This window comes from Bubalus kerabau, chromosome X (assembly GCF_029407905.1).
Source record: "Bubalus kerabau isolate K-KA32 ecotype Philippines breed swamp buffalo chromosome X, PCC_UOA_SB_1v2, whole genome shotgun sequence".
Lineage (NCBI taxonomy): Eukaryota > Metazoa > Chordata > Mammalia > Artiodactyla > Bovidae > Bubalus > Bubalus kerabau.
Window position 1 is genome coordinate 4,033,499 of NC_073647.1, and position 18,373 is coordinate 4,051,871.

At 39.5% G+C, this 18,373-nt stretch overlaps 1 protein-coding gene across 6 annotated transcripts in view; it reads left to right on the top strand.

Moving 5' to 3' along the window:
- Window positions 1–18,373, top strand: part of LOC129640271 (dedicator of cytokinesis protein 11) — a 223,093-nt gene that overhangs the window by 74,853 nt on the left and 129,867 nt on the right. For all 6 annotated transcript variants that reach the window (XM_055565486.1, XM_055565485.1, XM_055565481.1 and 3 more), the window contains 5 exons: window positions 778–955; window positions 1,359–1,438; window positions 2,927–3,010; window positions 7,545–7,685; window positions 8,908–9,120. In XM_055565486.1, the coding sequence (XP_055421461.1) occupies window positions 778–955; window positions 1,359–1,438; window positions 2,927–3,010; window positions 7,545–7,685; window positions 8,908–9,120 (696 nt within the window). The remainder of the gene's footprint in view (window positions 1–777; window positions 956–1,358; window positions 1,439–2,926; window positions 3,011–7,544; window positions 7,686–8,907; window positions 9,121–18,373) is intronic.

Sequence of the window (18,373 nt, forward strand, 5' to 3'; positions counted from 1 at the left end):
TATAAAAGAAGGTGTCATCATGTTTGATGAAAGGAAGAGGCTTTTCTTTTCTTGTGTGCTAGGATTCAGTCTAGGCCATTTCCATCATTTTTATTGAGAACCACACTTTAATATGAACCAACTACAGTCTTCTTTTATGCTTCTTTCATACTGTGATGAAAATGAACTAGATAGCGATATTGTATTTTATGGTGTGATATAAAGCAGCTACCAGATTTATTTCAGGTCACATTTGAGCTTGTTTTTAAGGACTGCTTTTGAAAATCTATAAATATGTCAGGAAAACTTCCAGCAGGGTGCAAATAGTAAAACATTGGCTTATTTTTGTCGAGTTAGTTTGATTATTTAAATGTGAAGGATGTCAGAAGGCCTTAAATGATAATACCCACTCAACATGTAGTATTTTATATCAGCTTTGTGTTTATACTTCCGTGTTCAGTACTGGTGGTGGTTTGGTCGCTAAGTCGTGTCCGACTCTCATGACCCCATGGACTGCAGCCCACCAGGCTCCTCTGTCCATGGGATTCTCCAGGTAAGAATACTGGAGTGGGTTGCCATTTCCTTCTCCAGTGCTCAATACTAAGGGGAATAAAAAAGATGTTTGACATGGTCTTTACATTGTCTTGGAATTTCTATTCCTTGTTGAAAGAAGCAATTCTTTCATGAAAGTATTGACATACATGTGTGCTGAGCTGAGGTAAAAATAAACTAATGAAATCTAATATTAAAAGGGTAACTAAACTAACTGAACACATACCTCTTTTTTTTTCCCTCCAGTGCCCCAAAATGCGCCGTCATGCTTTTGAACTCAAGATGCTAGATAAGTATAGCCATTATCTGGCTGCTGAAACTGAGCAGGAAATGGAGGAATGGTTGATAACTTTGAAAAAGATTATTCAGATCAATACCGACAGTTTAGTGCAAGAGAAAAAGGAGACGGTGGAAATATCACAAGGTCAGAATTTTTTTAATAATTCGTTATTGAGGTAAAGCCCTTGTGTTTAATCCATGGGAATGTCCTTTGTGTAGGGTGAATATAGAACTCTTAATCGTGAGGGTTGACCTACTTCTTCATTAAAAGTGACTGTGGAGGTTGATAGGTTTTTCTTTTTTTTAAAGAGTTGATGCTCCATTGGCTCTGACATATGATATATAACCAGACTGAAAACAGATAGGGGATTCATGGCAGATTTTCAAAAGTCCATTAAAGTTTTCCCAGTGCTTTCATAATCAAAATTCTTTGTAATAAATCTAGTAGGAGAGATTGGGGTGGGAGAGAGAGATAGTTAGGATATTCTTCTTAGGTGATTGTTAATGGTCTGCATGGTTTAGAACATCTGCTTTTAATGAATTTTCAGATGATGAACCTAGCAGCCAAGGAAAAGCCGAGAACATCATGGCCAGTTTGGAAAGGAGCATGCATCCGGAACTGATGAAGGTACACCTTTGTTATCGCAACTTACCTTCAAGTGAGACAGTGTTAATCCTGCATATTAAGGCTGTAATGCTGGATTCCATTTGACAATGTCATTTCTAAGTTAAAAATCACAACAAATTAGTGAAACAGGTAGAGATTACAAAAGACAAGTACACTGCTCAAGTTGGACCTGCTCAGTACCAACTAACAGTTTGGAAAGTGTTATTTTTTTTTCCCTAGGTTCCAAGAAATGCTACTAGATTCTAATGAATATTAATTTTATCTGCTATTTCTTATTAAGTGTATTGTTCTGGTTTAGTCGCTATGTCATATCGGACTTTTTTAGGACCCCATGGACTGTAGCCCACCAGCCTCCTACTGTCCATGGGATTTCCCAGGGAAGAATACTGGAGGGGGTTGCTATTTCCTTCTCCACATTCAGTTTAATTACTATATGTCATTCATACACTAAATATTATTCATTCAAGGAGCTATTGATGCAGATTGAACATTATATTCAGTCTAATGGTTTGTATATGTTAATTTCATATGAAAATCAGAGTCTGTCTGTATGTGAATGCCTATCTATATGTATATGAATAATTTTATCAGATAAGGATTTTGGTTAACAGACATCATTTGTGTTGATTACTCTGTTCTTTGGTGTTTGAAATGAGCCAGCTTTGAAAGTGTAGAGGTGATTATCGTGTCTGTCTTACTAGGTTACATATTTTATTCTGTGGACTCTATACTAGATTAGGAGGTTATACCCTATTTCTCCATTTAAATCCTTGCCAAACCTATTTATATTTTTACTTTATTCCTCCTCCTGAGCTATTAACTTATACAGATTTAGATGTTACTTTTTTCTGTTTTAAATTTACCATTCTCTTAAGCTTCAATGTTAATATATTTTCAAAAATTTTGAAACACACTCATGATCCCCTGTAGATTTTAATGTGTTCCCTTTGAGTCTTTGTTATTTCAGACCATAGAGCCCATTATGTTTTTTTCCTAAAGTGATAGAATCAGAATTGTATATAATATACATATATATATATATAAAACATATATACTCATGGATTTATATATATATATATATATTATATATATCATGGATGAGTAGCACCATGGATTAGTTCTCTTGTTAATTATCTTTTATATCACAAGTCTCTTGTATTTCTTTTTTGTACTATGGGTTGAATAATATTCTTGGTCTTAAAAAAGTGTATAGAAAGTGTAAATACTTGATTAATAGCACAGGTTGATGACTGTAACTCTGCACAGCAAGCATTCTTTATCCACCTTAAGTACTTGGAAGTAGAGAAGAGTGTATATTTGAAGCTGTGTCAAGTTGCTAGTTTCTCATAAACTAGATCATTAAATGGCATTTAATACTGTTTTGAAGGAAATGAAGTAATGATCAACACGTGTATATGTGTGTGTGTGTGTGTGTGTGTATATATATATATATATATATATATATATATATGTCTGTTTCAATTTTAGTATGGAAGAGAAACTGAACAACTAAACAAGCTCAGTAGAGGAGATGGAAGACAGAATCTCTTTTCTTTTGATTCAGAAGTTCAGGTATTAATGATATATTGCTTTAAATAATTGTTGCTTATTCAGATAAACAGTGTCTGAAATGTTTAAATCACTGATTTTTGAACTACTGGGCATATATTTATTGCTTTATATTTTTTTGTCTTGGTTTCTTTGAATAGGTAGCTTAATAACTAATTTCACTAGGAGGGCTGAAAATATACAAATAGTTTGGAACTGTATATATGTGTGTGTATATATATATTCCTCTCAATTCTTTATATTGTTTTCACTTCATCTTACTCTTCAAAGTCAATAAATTAAAGAATCTTTAACAATGGTTTCAGTGCTTTTAACACATTAAATACAATTGTGATCCAGTATCAGTGAAAATGTATAGTATAAGGAATACCACGTCATATGAGACATGTTTATTTTCCATTTTTGATGTAGGCCTGTAGAACTGGGATAATTTTCATGCCTGGTTTAATCTCACTTCAGAGGGAAAGCGATCCAGGAAAGTGCAAATTTACATGCACATGTGTATTTTAGTCTCTTTCACGAGAGTGAGGCACTTTTAGTACTAAGATACTACTAAATATGTAGTTAATATTTAGTTCCATGATTCTCTTTACCTTTTATTTTTTAATTTATATTTTATATTTGTGTATAGTTGATTAACAATGTTGTGTTAGTTTCAGGTGTACAACAGAGTGATTCAGTTATACATATACATGTATCTATTCTTTTTCATATTTTCTTCTGATTTAGGTAATTCCATGATATTTTCCAATTAAATTACCAATTTTTAAAAATGGTAAACTTCTACCATGTCTAAATGTTACAGATATTTTTCTTAATAGAAAATACTTCACATGAAAATAAAATACTTGAGGGAAGATGAATCTTTTGGTTTTCTTTTCAGTTTTTCTACATATTGTTGTTCAGTTGTTAAGTACTCTCTGACACTTTGCAACCCCATGGACTGCAGCAAGTCAGGCTCATCTGTCCTCCACTGTCTCCCAGAGTTTGAGCAAATTCATGTCCATTCTAGCCATCTCATCTTCCGCCACCCCCTTCTCCTTTTGCCTTCAATCTTTCCTAGCATCAGGGTTTTTTTTCCAATGAGTTGGCTCTTTGTGTCAGGTGGCCAAAGTATTGTAGCTTCAGCTGCAGCATCAGTCCTTCCAATGAATATTCTGGATTGATTTCCTTTAGGATTGACTGGTTTCATCTCCTTGCTGTCCAAGGTACTCTCAAGAGTCTTCTCCAGCACCACAATTCAAAAGCATCAATTTTTCTGCACTTAGCTTTCTTTATGGTCCAGCTTTTTCCATCTGTACACAACTACTGGAAAAACCATAGGTTTGACTATACAGACCTTTGTCAGTAAAGTAATGTCTCAGCATTTCACATTCTTTTGTTGACTATGAGGGTTACTCCATTTCTTCTAAAGGATTCTTGCCCACAGTAGTAGATATAATGGCCATCTGAGTTAAATCACCCATTCCCGTCCATTTTAGTTCATTGATTCCTAAAATGTTGATGTTCACTCTTGCCATCCTCTTTCTGCTTGACCACCTCCAATTTACCTTGATTCTCTATTCAATATTGTTCTTTATAGCATTGGACTTTACTTTCACCACCAGACATATCCACAGCTGAGTGTTGTTTCCATTTTGGCCCAGCCTCTTCATTCTTTCTGGAGCTATTAGTAATTGCCCTCTGCTCTTCCCCAATAGCATATTGGACAGCTTCTGATCTGGGGGGCTCATCTTCTGGTTTCATATGTTTTTGCCTTTTACTACCATTCATGGAGTTCTCATGGCAAGAATACTGGAGTGGGTTGCCATTCTTCCTCTAGTAGACCACATTTTGTCAGAACTCTTCACCCTGTCCTGTTTGTCTTGGTTGGTCCTACATGGCATGGCTCATAGATTCACAGAGTTACGCAAGCCTCTTTGCCATGACAAGGCTGTGATCCATGAAGGGGTTTTCTCTATGGAATTTTAAAATAGTATGCATTATATAAGCATTATAGTTTTTTTTTTCTCAGTGAATATGTAGCAATAAAATATAAAATAATTTTGGGAAGATAGATTGTGTTTCTTTTGCTTCAAACATTTTTATAACTAAAATTCTTTTAGTCTGAAATGGAAAAAGTATGTAGTCTATCAATAATGCAGAGGTTTTTCCTTAATAAAAATACCACATGAAAAAATAAAATTATCTGGGGAAAATTCATTTTAAATGTTTCATATTTTTCCCCCATAGCACTATTATATTATTTGTGTAAGTTCTATAATTTTTTTCCAGAAAGTGTGTAGCAGGCCTTGGGAATGTAGTTCTAAGATATTCATTCAGAAATTTACTCGTTTGAACCATGTCTGAGCCTTTGATTCACTTGTTGTCCCATGCACCCCACCCCCCGCCATCTTGATTGCACTCTAATTGAACATGTCAGACTCTTTGATTGTATACAAAGAAGCCAATTGACTGTGGTTGAAACTCCATCCAATGTCTTTAAAAAATTTGTGGTGTAGTGTTTTTGTGGTCATGGAACAGAACTGATTTTATGTTTGTTTATCAGTGAGCTACAGTGAGAGAAAAATTTACAGTTGGGATGAAAGTTTGAGCAAAAATTGAATTCAGTGTTAATTATGGAAGGCCAATTTTACCACAGAGAAATCCAGGTTGTGTGTACATTTCTAGGTAGGCAGTGCCATCCGATAATATCAGCCTTCCCTTATGGTCAGAGTTCAGTGCCCAGAGACGAGTTTTCTACCACTGACTGTAGAGAATAAAGAAACACTGACTGAAGGAGATGGTTCTGACTTTGAACTCCTAGGGAAGGCCGTATGTCCCCACATTTGCACGCACAGGCCTCAGAAGAGAAAGGGGGCTGGAGTGGTTTAGTCCAGTTTTCCTTCACATTCCACTGTCTGAGTAAGCTCCAAAGGAGAGCAGATAAATGGGCGGAAATTAGAATTGATCTCCATGGCAATGACTTGCCTTTGCTGGCTCCACAGATAGATAAGTGTTCAAGAGGGAGCTGTCTAGTCCCACACATTTGTAGATAAATAGGCTCTAGGGGAAAAAATTATGCTTTCAGGTACGAATCTTATACTTTAGGCCCTTTTAAGGGGAGTTTTGTCAGTGACGCAGGCAAGGTCAGAACAGCTATAATTATCTAAGACTCTTCAGGCACAATACCTGTTTTGGCTTGAATTACTCAGGCAATTGAGAAAAATTCTTGTGTTTCTTGGCTTGACTTTTCCATACTGGCAATATATTCTGCTCAGATTCATCCAGTCACTTCCCATCTACCCTCTCTCTGGTCTTATTGAAAGTATAGTAAGTTATGCCACAGTCTATACTTTTTCTTACATTTGTGAACAGAATGTGAATCTGTTCAGACAATCAGAATGAACAGATGAACTCAGATCGCCTGAGCTGGGTGAGCTGAAGGGGGATTCAGTGAGTTTCTTTGGGGCGGGGGAGGGGGACAGATTCCTCCCCTGCTTGGAGGAATTTCTTGACTCTCAGTATCTTCTTTTAAACTTTTTTTGAAGTACGAATAATTTAAAAAATATATCTCAGTGGCAGCCAGGATTCATCCTCCAGCTCTGTTAGAAGCTGAGCTCAGTGGTCTTGTTTCCTATGTACACGCCTCACCCTCTGTCCATCATTTCAGTGTAGGTGGTCCCCAGGGTTCCAGCCTCATCCTCCTCATCCTAGTTGCCACTGATTCTGAAATCCAGATCTCCAACCCACACCTTTCCTATTTTCTAACCAGTTACTTGTATCCTTTCAAACTCAGCATATCCTAAACTGAAGTCATTGTCTCTATTCACCCTCCCCTTATATCTGCTATTCATTTTTATTTCACAACTAAGTTTATAACATCACAATCTACTGAATCTTCCAAGTTAGAGGCCATGGTATTATTCTTGCCTCCCATATCCATTCATGTCAAATTTGTTTCATGCACAGCTCAGAAAAGAAACAAAATTCCTACCATCCGGGAACACAGTATTTTGTGGGGAGGACAAACAATAAATAATGAAGTAAATGTTAAAAATAATGTTAGAAACTTAATTAAGGAAAGGGAGTATAGGCTGTCAGAGAGTATATAATTCTATATAGGGAGTTAAGGAAAGTCTCTCTTTGGGACTGATTAGAGACTTGAATGAAATGAGGGAGTAAACCATGCATCTATCTTGGGGGAAGAGAGTTCCTGACAGAACAGCAAGTTCAAAGGTCCTGAGGTGGGAGTGTACTTTGTGTGCTGGAAAAATAACCAAAGAGGCTGGTGGAGCTGAAACAGAGGGAGGGGGCAGGCTTGAGTGGTAGGAGATGAAATCAGAGGAGCAGGGTCAGGAGTGAGGCAGGGATTTATTTCAGTGTTAGAACCTTAGTGTAAGAACGCTACAAAGGCTCATTGAATGAAAAAAATTAAGAGTTCAAATGAAGAATGGACAGAGATCTGTTAGATTTTGCAAGTTTTACTTAGAGATCTATGTGAATTCATGTGAATTCTATTTTGGGAGAGAAATGATTCATATTATCTGTTTTTTAGAGGTTGGACTTTTCAGGAATTGAACCTGATATAAAGCCATTTGAGGAAAAGTGCAATAAACGTTTCTTGGTAAATTGCCATGATTTAATGTTCAATATCTTGGGTCAAGTTGGAGACAATGCAAAAGGACCACCCACAAACGTATGTATGACTTTTTCTTCTACCTCCCTTAAACCAGTACATTAAAGAAACTACTGTTTTGTTTTGTTTTGTTTTGCTGAGAACTAATTTAATGGGTGAAAATTCCATTGCTACATGTTATAATAAATTTGACATGGAAGAATTTTATTTGTCTTTCTTTTGCCAGGATAGGAATATGTTTTCATCTTGAGAGGATTCATGAAAGTCTTACCTATTCAAAATAGCAGAGTAGGTAGGCTCTTGACCTTCAGGAGGGACATATCTCCAGAACCTAGAAAGTCCTCAAATTTGTAAATTTTACTAGAGAATATGACTTCTGTGAAATTGACTCATAGCCATGAATAAGGAACACCAAAATCATGAAGGAACACAGAGGCTGTTCAGTCAGCTTGTCTCACTCACTATTCTCATAGAGTGAATTCATTGTGTTCTGCACAGAAAATTCTAATTATTAGCTGTCACAGATCATTTGAGCTGCTTAGGAATACTTGAAACTATGAATGTAAAATCGCCCAAAAGACTGCATTTTCTGTTCACCTTTTTTTGTTTTCTTTTTTTTTGGGGGGGTAAGGGAGTTCTAGTTTATATTTGAAAAGTATCCAGTGATTATTTATTCTTTTATGAAGTAGCTGAGATGCACTAGCAGACTCTCGGTGTGTAAAGGGTTAATCTTTATGCCATCTGGCATGAAATTTCTCTTTGTGACCAGCTTTCAAATGCCATCTGTAGAGAGGAATCATGTCTTCCAAAATGCTGATGGGACAAAGCTTTTGTCAAGTAATTTGATTTTGACTGATATTAGCTCTTATTAAATGTATAATCCAGTAAGCTGTAATATAGAAAAAGGGAAGATTTATTTCTACTGTGTAATATTGGCATTATTTTTAGGTAATTTCAATAAGCCTATGGAGAATTAAAATTTATTCATAGAATAATTGATGTTCTTTAAGTGTGGCTTCCGATTTCTACTCATTTAAAAAAATTTGTGACTTATGAAATTACACAGGACAAAAGTTACAATTTGAGAGTCTGTTATTTAGAAAGCTCTTTCTCATATGCAAATGAGCCATAATACACTTTTAGCTGAATATTGAACTCAGAAAGGAACTGTAATCACAGAAACTTGAAGAATAAAAAAAAAAAGTTCTGTAATTTGTGTCCCTCCCCCATCCCACCTAAAATAAAAGTCATTGTTTAAAAATGTAATGGTTTTCATTCCCAGGTTGAACCCTTTTTTATTAATCTTGCCTTGTTTGATGTGAAGAACAACTGTAAGATTTCAGCTGACTTCCATGTAGACTTGAATCCCCCATCTGTCCGTGAAATGCTGTGGGGCCCTTCAAGCCAACCAGCTACTGATGGTACTCCAAGAGGCTCTTCACCTGAGTCTTTCATTCATGGAATTGCTGAATCTCAGTTACGCTTCATAAAGCAGGTAAGGAATCTTTTAGCCTTTTTTTTTAAATTTTATTTTATTTTTAAACTTTACAAAATTGTATTAGTTTTGCCAAATATCAAAATGAATCCGCCACAGGTATACATGTGTTCCACATCCTGAACCCTCCTCCCTCCTCCCTTCCCATACCATCCCTCTGGGTCGTCCCAGTGCACCAGCCCCAAGCATCCAGTATCGTGCATCAAACCTGGACTGGCAACTCGTTTCATACATGATATTTTACATGTTTCAATCTTTTAGCCTTGGTAGCACGTTCAGAATAAGAAACAGAAAGACCCTTGGGTTCTTGCATAGTTTCAGGCCAATATTTTAATGTTTTCATGGGCATTCCGTCTTTTGTAGGGTCTGTGTATAGCTGTTTTTCTGGTGACTGAAGTTGAAGGGGATAAAAGGGAAAACGGCAAATATGCTAATAATACCCTAGTGAAGTGGGACGTGATGGGAATCTCAAAGGAAGTATTTTGTGAGATGGAATGCAGATGACACAGACACACCCCTGGACTCATGCACATACTTTTGAGCAAGGCAATAAGTACCTGAAAGGCTGTTTTCTTTGAAGAAAAAGTTGACCCTAAAATAACCTTCCCTTTCCCATTCCCATTTCGAGTAGGTAGCTTTAATGAAGCATAAACAGTCCTTACACAAGGAGTTCTTATGTCACAGCCGTCCTATCTGATACAAAGAATCCCCTTTAGAAGGAGCCAAACAGTTCCCTTGCATTTTGACCTCTGATCAGACCAGAGGCCTTAAGAGGTTAGGCAGAGCAGAACTGATAGTCTGCCTTCTAGACTTTTGCAACTGAAAGGAAATTAGAGTGTTGCAGAGAACTAAAGCAGGAAGAAGCAGAACAAAGCAGCTCACTTTGTAAGGAGATTTATTTTACCTCAAATAAAAATGTTATTCCTTCCACATCCTGGCTATTGTAAATAGTGCTGCAATGAACTTTGGGTGCATGTGTCTTTTGAAAAGAAAGTGAGAGTCGCTCAATTGTGTCCGACTCTTTACGACCCCATGGACTATACAGTCCATGGAATTCTCCAGGCCAGAATACTGGAGTGGGTAGCCTTTCCCTTCTCCAGGTGATCTTCCCATCCCAGAGATCGAACCCAGGTCTCCCACATTGCAGGCAGATTCTTTACCTGCTGAGCCACCAGGGAAGCACGTGTCTTTTAGAATCGTGGTTTTCTCAGGATATATGCCCTATTAGTGGGATTGCTTGGTCATATGGTAGTTGTATCCCTAGTTTTTAAAGGAATTTCCATATTGTTCTCTGTAGTGGCTGTATCAATTCACATTCCCACCAACCATGTATATAATGCAATATTACTCAGCCATAAAAAGGAACGAATTTGAGTCAGTTGTAGTGAGGTGGGTGAACCTGGAGCCTGTTCTATAGAATGAAGTAAGTCAGAAAGAGAAAAACAAATATCATATATTAACACACACATATATATATGAAATCCAGAAAAATAGTACTGATGAACCCATTTGCAGGGAAGGAGTAGAGATGCAGACGTAGAGAATTGACTTGTGGACGCAGCAGGGGAAGGAGAGGGCGGGACGGATTGAGAAAGTGGCACTGACATATATACACTATCATGTGGAAGATAGCTAGCTAGTGGGAAGCTGCTGTATATATAAAACAGGGAGCCCAGCCTGGCGCTCTGTGATGACCTAGAGAAGTGGCATGGGAGGGGGGAGGGAGGCTCTAGAGGAAGGAGACATATATATAATTATGGCTGATTTGCATTGTATAGCAGAAACCAAGACAACATTGTAAAACAGTTATTCCCCGATTTAAAAAAAAAAGGTACTTTTTTTCCTGATTAAAAAGATAAATACATTATTATGTAGAAAATTCAAAGAATACAAAAAGTACTAAAGAATAAAATAAAAAATCACCACCCATAAATGATAACTATTAACATTTTGGCCAACATTTTTCTAAATATCTCTGTTATGTATATATAAACACATATACATTATGTGTACTCTTACGAACTGTATTATAGTCCTGCTGTTTTATACCTACTGTATTCATTGACCATCATGTTTATCATCCTATATCACTCTCTGGATCAGTTACATTCTTATTAAAGAATGATATGGTGATTTAGCTTATTAGGATATTTCTAATTTTGACATATCATAAATAATGCTGCATTATTGCATCCTTGTAGCTCATTTGTATTATCTCCCTAGAATAAATTTTAAGCATGGGGCATTTCGGTGTCAAAGATTATGCTCATTGATACAGATTGCCCAAAAGTAGGGGACCTGACATGTGTTGTCACTCCCCTCTATGGGCTGTGGATCTGTGGTGGTTTTTCCCCATGTTATCCCTCATTCTCTTGGGTTGTTACTCGACTGTGGTTGTCACATATATGAACATTCCACTCTGATGGCCTGTGCTTCTAAAAGAGGGATTGAGCAAAACAGTATTATAAGTATTCGAGAACCTGCTATTGAATTATATGTTGAAAATTTTCCACACAATTCCAAATAAGTCCTTGTAAGCCAATGATATATTTGCTGCCTTACTTCAATGTGTTCAGCTGTCTGTTCAACGCAAGAAGTTTGAATTGTAGTTTCAGATGTCATGCCATTTATAACCCAGTTTGGAAGAAAATCAACATTTTTTTAATATCTCTTGTGTGCTAGAATCTTCCACTGATGTCTCATGTAAACATGATTGTCTTGTAAAATATAATTATGACTGGTTTGCAAATCAGGGAGGCTAAGTAAGCTGCCTACCATGGCAAAGCCAGTAGTGGTGAAGGCGGGATTTGAACCTAGGTCTGTTTGAAAGACCTCAGGCAACAAAACTAGGCAGAATGTAATTAAATGCTGATATGTATAACACATTGATCACTGAGGAAGGCTTTCTTATCTCTCCTTGCTATTCTTTGGAACTCTGCATTCAGATGGGTATATCTTTCCTTTTTTCCTTTGCTTTTCACTTCTCTTCTTTTCACAGCTATTTGTAAGGCCTCCTCAGACAACCATTTTGCCTTTTTGCATTTCTTTTTCATAGCGATGATCTTGATCACTGCCTCCTGTACAATGTCAGGAATCTCTGTCCATAGTTCTTCAGGCACTCCATCTATCAGATCTAATCCCTTGAATCTATTTGTCACTTTCACTCTATAATCATAAGGGATTTGATTTAGGTCATACCTGAATGGTCTAGTGGTTTTCCCTACTTTCTTCAATTTAAGTCTGAATTTGGCAATAAGGAGTTCATGATCTGAGCCACAGTCCGCTCCCAGTCTTGTTTTTTGCTGACAGTATAGAGCTTTTCCATCTTTGGCTGCAAAGAATATAATCAATCTGATTTTGGTGCTGACCATCTGGTGATGTCCATATGCAGAGTCTTCTCTTGTGTTGTTGGAAGATGGTGTTTGCTATGACCAATGTGTTTTCTTGGCAAAACTCTATTAGCCTTTGCCCTGCTTCATTCTGTACACCTAGGCCAAATTTGCCTGTTACTCCAGGTATTTCTTGACTTCCTATTTTTGCATTCCAGCCCCCTATAATGAAAAGGACATCATTTTTGGGTGTTAGTTCTAGAAGGTCTTGTAGGTCTTCATAGAACCGTTCAACTTCAACTTCTTCAGCATTACTGGTTGGGGCATAGACTTGGATTACTGTGATACTGAATGGTTTGCCTTGGAAACGAATAAAGATCATTCTGTCGTTTTTTAGAAAGATTGCATCCAAGTAGTGCATTTCAGACTCTTTTGTGACTATTATGGCTACTCCATTTCTTCTAAGGGATTCATGCCCACAGTAGTAGATATAATGATCATCTGAGTTAAATTCACCCATTCCAGTCCATTTTAGTTCGCTGATTCCTAGAATGTTGACATTCACTCTTGCCATCTCCTGTTTGACCACTTCCAATTTGCCTTGATTCATGAACCTAACATTCCAGGTTCCTATGCAATATTGCTCTTTATAGCATCAGACTTTGCTTCCATGACCAGTCACATCCACAACTGGGTGTTGTATTTGCTTTGGCTCTGTCTCTTCATTCTTTCTAGAGTTATTTCTCCACTGATGTCCAGTAGCATATTGGGCACCTACCAACCTCTGGAGTTCATCTTTCAGTGTCCTATCTTTTTGCCTTTTCATACTGTTCTTGGGGTTCTCAAGGCAAGAATAACTGAAGTAGTTTGCCATTTCTTTCGCCAGTGAATCGCCTTTTGTCAAAACTCTTCACCATGACCCGTCCATCTTGGGTGGCCCTACATGGCATGGCTCATAGTTTCATTGAATTAAACAAGGATGTGGTCCATGTGATCAGATTGGTTAGTTTTCTGTGATTGTGGTTTTCAGTCTGTCTGCTCTCTGATGGAGAAGGATAAGAGGCTCATGGAAGCTTCCTGATGGGAGAGACTGACTGAGAGGGAAATTGGGTCTTGTTCTGATGGGCAGGGTGTCCTTAGTAAATCTGTAATCCAATTTTCTGTTGGTGGATGGGGCTGTGTTCCCTCCCTATTATTTACCTAGGGCCAAACTATGGTGCAGGTAATGAAGATAATGGTGACCTCCTTCAAAAGATCCAATGCATGCTCTGCTGCACTCAGTACCTCCAACCCTGCAGCAGGCCATCGCTGACCCACGCCTCTGCCAGAGTCTCCTGGACTCTCAGGGCAAATCTGTATCAGATAAATAAAGGACAGATGAATAAAGGACAGAAATGGTATGAACCTAACAGAAGCAGAAGATATTAAGAAGAGGTGGCAAGAATACACAAAAGAACTATACAAAAACAATCTTCAGGACCCAGATAATCATGATGGTGTGATCACTCACCTAGAGCCAGACATCCTGGAATGTGAGGTCAAGTGGGCCTTAGAAAGCATCACTAAGAACAAAGCTAGTGGAGGTGATGGAATTCCAGTTGAGCTAATTCAAATCCTAAAAGATGATGCTGTGAAAGTGCTACACTCAATATGCCAGCAAATTTAGAAAACTCAGCAGTGGCCACAGGACTGGAAAAGGTCAGTTTTCATTCCAATCCCAAAGAAAGGCAATGCCAAAGAATGCTCAAACTACTGCACAATTGCACTCATCTCACATGCTAGGAAAGTAATGCTCAAAATTCTCCAAGCCGGGCTTCAACAGTACGTGAACTGTGAACTTCCAGATGTTCAAGCTGGTTTTAGAAAAGGGAGAGGAACCAGAGATCAAATTGCTAACGTCTGTTGAATCATTGAAAAAGCAAGAGAGTTCCAGAAAAACATCTATTTCTGCTTTATTGACTATGCCAAAGCCTTTGACTGTGTGGATCACAATAAACTGTGGAAAATTCTTAAAGAGATGGGAATCCCAGACCACCTGACCTGCCTCCTGAGAAATCTTGTATGCAGATTAGGAAGCAACAGTTAGAACTGGACATGGAACAACAGACTGGTTCCAAATAGGGAAAGGACTATGTCAAGGCTGTATATTGTCACCTTGCTTATTTAACTTATATGCAGAGTATATCATGAGAAATGCTGGACTTGATGAAGCACAGTCTGGAATCAAGATTGCCGGGAGAAATATCAATAACCCCAGATATGCAGATGACACCACCCTTATGGCAGAAAGTGAAGAACTCCTAAAGAGTCTGTTGATGAAAGTGAAAGAGGAGAGTGAAAATGTTGGCTTAAAACTCAACATTCAGAAAACTAAGATCATGGCATCTGGTCTCATCACTTCATGGAAAATAGATGGGGAAATAGTGGAAACAGTGTCAGACTTTATTTTTTGGGGCTCCAAAATCACTCCAGATGGTGACTGCAGCCATATTATTAAAAGACGCTTGCTCCTTAGAAGAAAAGTTATGACCAACCTAGACAGGATATTAAAAAGCAGAGACATCATTTTGCAACAAAATCCGTCTAGTCAAAGCTATGGTTTTTCCAGTAGTCATGTATGAATGTGAGAGTTGGACTATAAAGAAAACCGAGGGCTGAAGAATTGATGCTTTTGAACTGTGGTGTTGGAGAAGATGCTTGAGAGTCCCTTGGACTGCAAGGAGATCCAACCAGTCCATCCTAAAGGAAATCAGTCCTGAGTATTCATTGGAAGGACTGATGCTGAAACCGAAACTCCAGTACTTTGGTCACCTGATGTGAAGAACTGACTCATTTGAAAAGACCCTGATGCTGGGAAAGATTGAGGGCGGGAGGAGAAGGGGATGACAGAGGATGAGATGGTTGGATGGCATCACTGACTCAATGGACATGAGTTTGAGTAAACTCCGGGAGTTGGTGATGGACAGGGAGGCCTGGCGTGCTGTAGTCCATGAGGTTGCAAAGGGCTAGACATGACTGAGAGACTGAACTGAACTGAACTGATGTATAACACAATGGGAGTGGAGGGGTTTGGAATGTGAGGAGGCTTCAGGGGTTGAAAGTTGACTTAGAAGATGGCGCAGAAGTTGTGGGACCTCAGGGAGGTTTCAAAGGAGTAGATGAGAGCTGCAGAGGTGAGAATGAATGGAAGTGGCCTCAAATGGCTTTATCATTTTGTACTCTTTTCCCAGATCCAGTAAAGATATCAGGAAGTGGTCATTTACTTCAAATAGTTGAACATTCCCTTTTGAAGAAGTCTTTTTCTTCAACTTCTTCTGTTTAGGACTAGGATGCAGTAGTGTATAGGGAGAGACAATATTAGCAGATCTGAACACTAATCTGAGCTCATTGATTTTTTTTTTTCCAGCAATACTTTTTTTCGGTCTTCCTCTAGGTACTTTATCCATATGAAGTCATTTATTTTTACTTAATATTTATTTATTTAGCTGTGCCAGGTCTTAGCATGTGGAATGTGGGATCTTTAGTTGTAGCAGTTGAACCCAGGCCCCCTTCATAGGGAGTGTGGGATCATAGCCACTGGACCACCAGAGAAGTCCTTGTATGAAGTCATTTGATTCTTACCACACCCTAGTAAAGTAGATAGGTCCTATTCCTATCCCTATTTTACAGATGAGGAAACTGAGGCACGGAGCAACCAGGTGACTCATTCAAGGTCCCAGAGCTACAATGGTGAGGAACAGGACCTGAATCTGGCTCTAACAGGCCCCAGAGTGCAGCTTCCCCCTTCCTGCCCCTCCCTCCCTGCCATTCTGCTTCCCTCTCACCCTAGAGAGGGACATGGCACTTCCCTGGCACTTGTGGAAAGTGTGAAGACCCCACCCCTACAGCAAGGCTGTTCAAGCGGCAGCAGAATCTATAGGAAGAGGCCACCCACTCCCAGGGCTTGGTGGATGGTGGTGCTTGGGGGCTGTTCTAGGCTCTCCCCATCTGCTCCTTGGAGAGTCTTTCTCTGTAGTGGCTTCCTGAGAAGCAACAGGTGACCACAAGAATAGGAAGAAGCTGAGCCCATCGAGTAGTTTTACCTTCCTGACACCAACCAGCTACTGTGACCATTCACTTCACTCTCAGCTGCCTGACAGTTCCTTCCCAAGTGCCCAGATAGAGCTCGGTGCCCCGGGTCCCTCAAGATGACCTAGGGTGGGGTTGTGGGGGAGGTGCTGACCCTTGGGAGTCTGTTTGTGTGCTCCCCACTGGGGGTCAGCAGGTGCGGAGCTAGTGAAAAAGGGCACTGCTACCACATGCCCTGCCACACCCTGGGGGACTAAGCACTAAGAACTGGAGTGGGGACACCTGGCCCGTTCCTTAGAGGGAGGGGGGCAGTGACGTGGGTGACAGTCACCCTGAAGAGAGGCAGGGATAGCCATGCCTCCTTGGTGGGAAAGGAGGGCCTTGTCTTGAAGAGCCAGACTCCCAGGCCACCTGGGATTCCAGGGTGTTCTCTAGCTACGCCCCTGTGTTCTGGGGGGTGGAGAAGAGCTGGAAGCTAAGGGGCAAAAGGCAGAGCTGCCTCAGAGAGTGTCCCCCTACCTCGGAATCCTAGTTAGTTGAACAATGAGCATCTCTGTGCTTCAGCATTCTCATGTGTCTAAGGTGCCCCATCCCAGAAAGCACTCGGCCCTGTGCCAACCCGCCGAATTTGCTCAGTACAGTGGGGCTGCTAGTGAGAGCAGTAGTCACGGGGATCACACAGTCAAAGCAGCTTCCTCTGATCAAATTGTCAAATCCTTTGACACGATCATGTTCGTTTCTGACATCAGTGTAGGGAAATGGCTGGAGTACTGGGCACGGAAGGTGCTCAGTGAATGTTAGTTGAGGCAGTCAGCAGCGTTGCTCTTCTCATCCAGCTTTATCAGGTGAGACAATGGGAGCCTGTGTTGATAGGCTGAGCAGCTCTGTAGCCTGGGCTGTATTGTCTGGAAGCCCTGACTGCAATCGTCACCTACTTACTGCAAGAACCTCACTACGCCTCAGTTTCTTAATCTGTAAGAAGTGTGTATCGTAGTGCCTTTGTTTGAGGGTTTTTATGAAGACGAGAAAAAAAAGTGAAAAATGTTAGTGGCTCAGTCATGTCAAATTCTTTGTGACCCCATGGACTGTAGCTTGCCAGGCTCCTCTCTCCATGGAATTTCCCCAGGCAAGAATACTGACTTGCCATTCCCTTCTCCAGGGGATCTTCCCAAAGACTAAGGGAGAGGGTGCACAAAAGCTATCTAGCACAGTTATGTGACAATCGAAAGCCTGAGATCATGCTCAAAAGCACTGTTCAGCATACTTTCTGTGGGTTGCTCCAGCACTCTGCCAGCTGCATCTCATAACCCAGGCAGCATGCTGCTGGCAGAACCAAAAATCGGATTCTGTGACCTTGAGATGTGGGTTACTCTGGTAACCAGTTACCTAATGTGCATTACTTCATTGAATCCACTCAAGAAGATTACAAAATAACCATTCCTCTTGTCATAGCCCATTTCATACATGGGAAATCTGAGCTATAGGGAGGATGTGACTTTATCTAAACCCATAAATAGTGGGGCCAGAATTTGAACCCAGGAAATTTGACTCCTCGAACAACTTTTAACCACTTTCTTCCATCGTTGCTGCTTGGGAATCCGAAGGTGAATCAGCCATAATCCAGGACCCTTAGACGCCATTTGGATTTGGGGGGGGTTACTTAGTGTCCTCTACTCAGTGTTCTCTTCTTTCCTGTCTACCTCAGAGAGTTCTATCTGCAACAGATGAGCTCATGAGTCTGAAATGCTTTGAAAACTGGAACACACTATCTTAACACAGTTGGTAATATACCAAGCAGACAAAATAAAACTTGGTAGAGTCCCGACGATGGATTTTTCCATTCAAATTCACTTGTG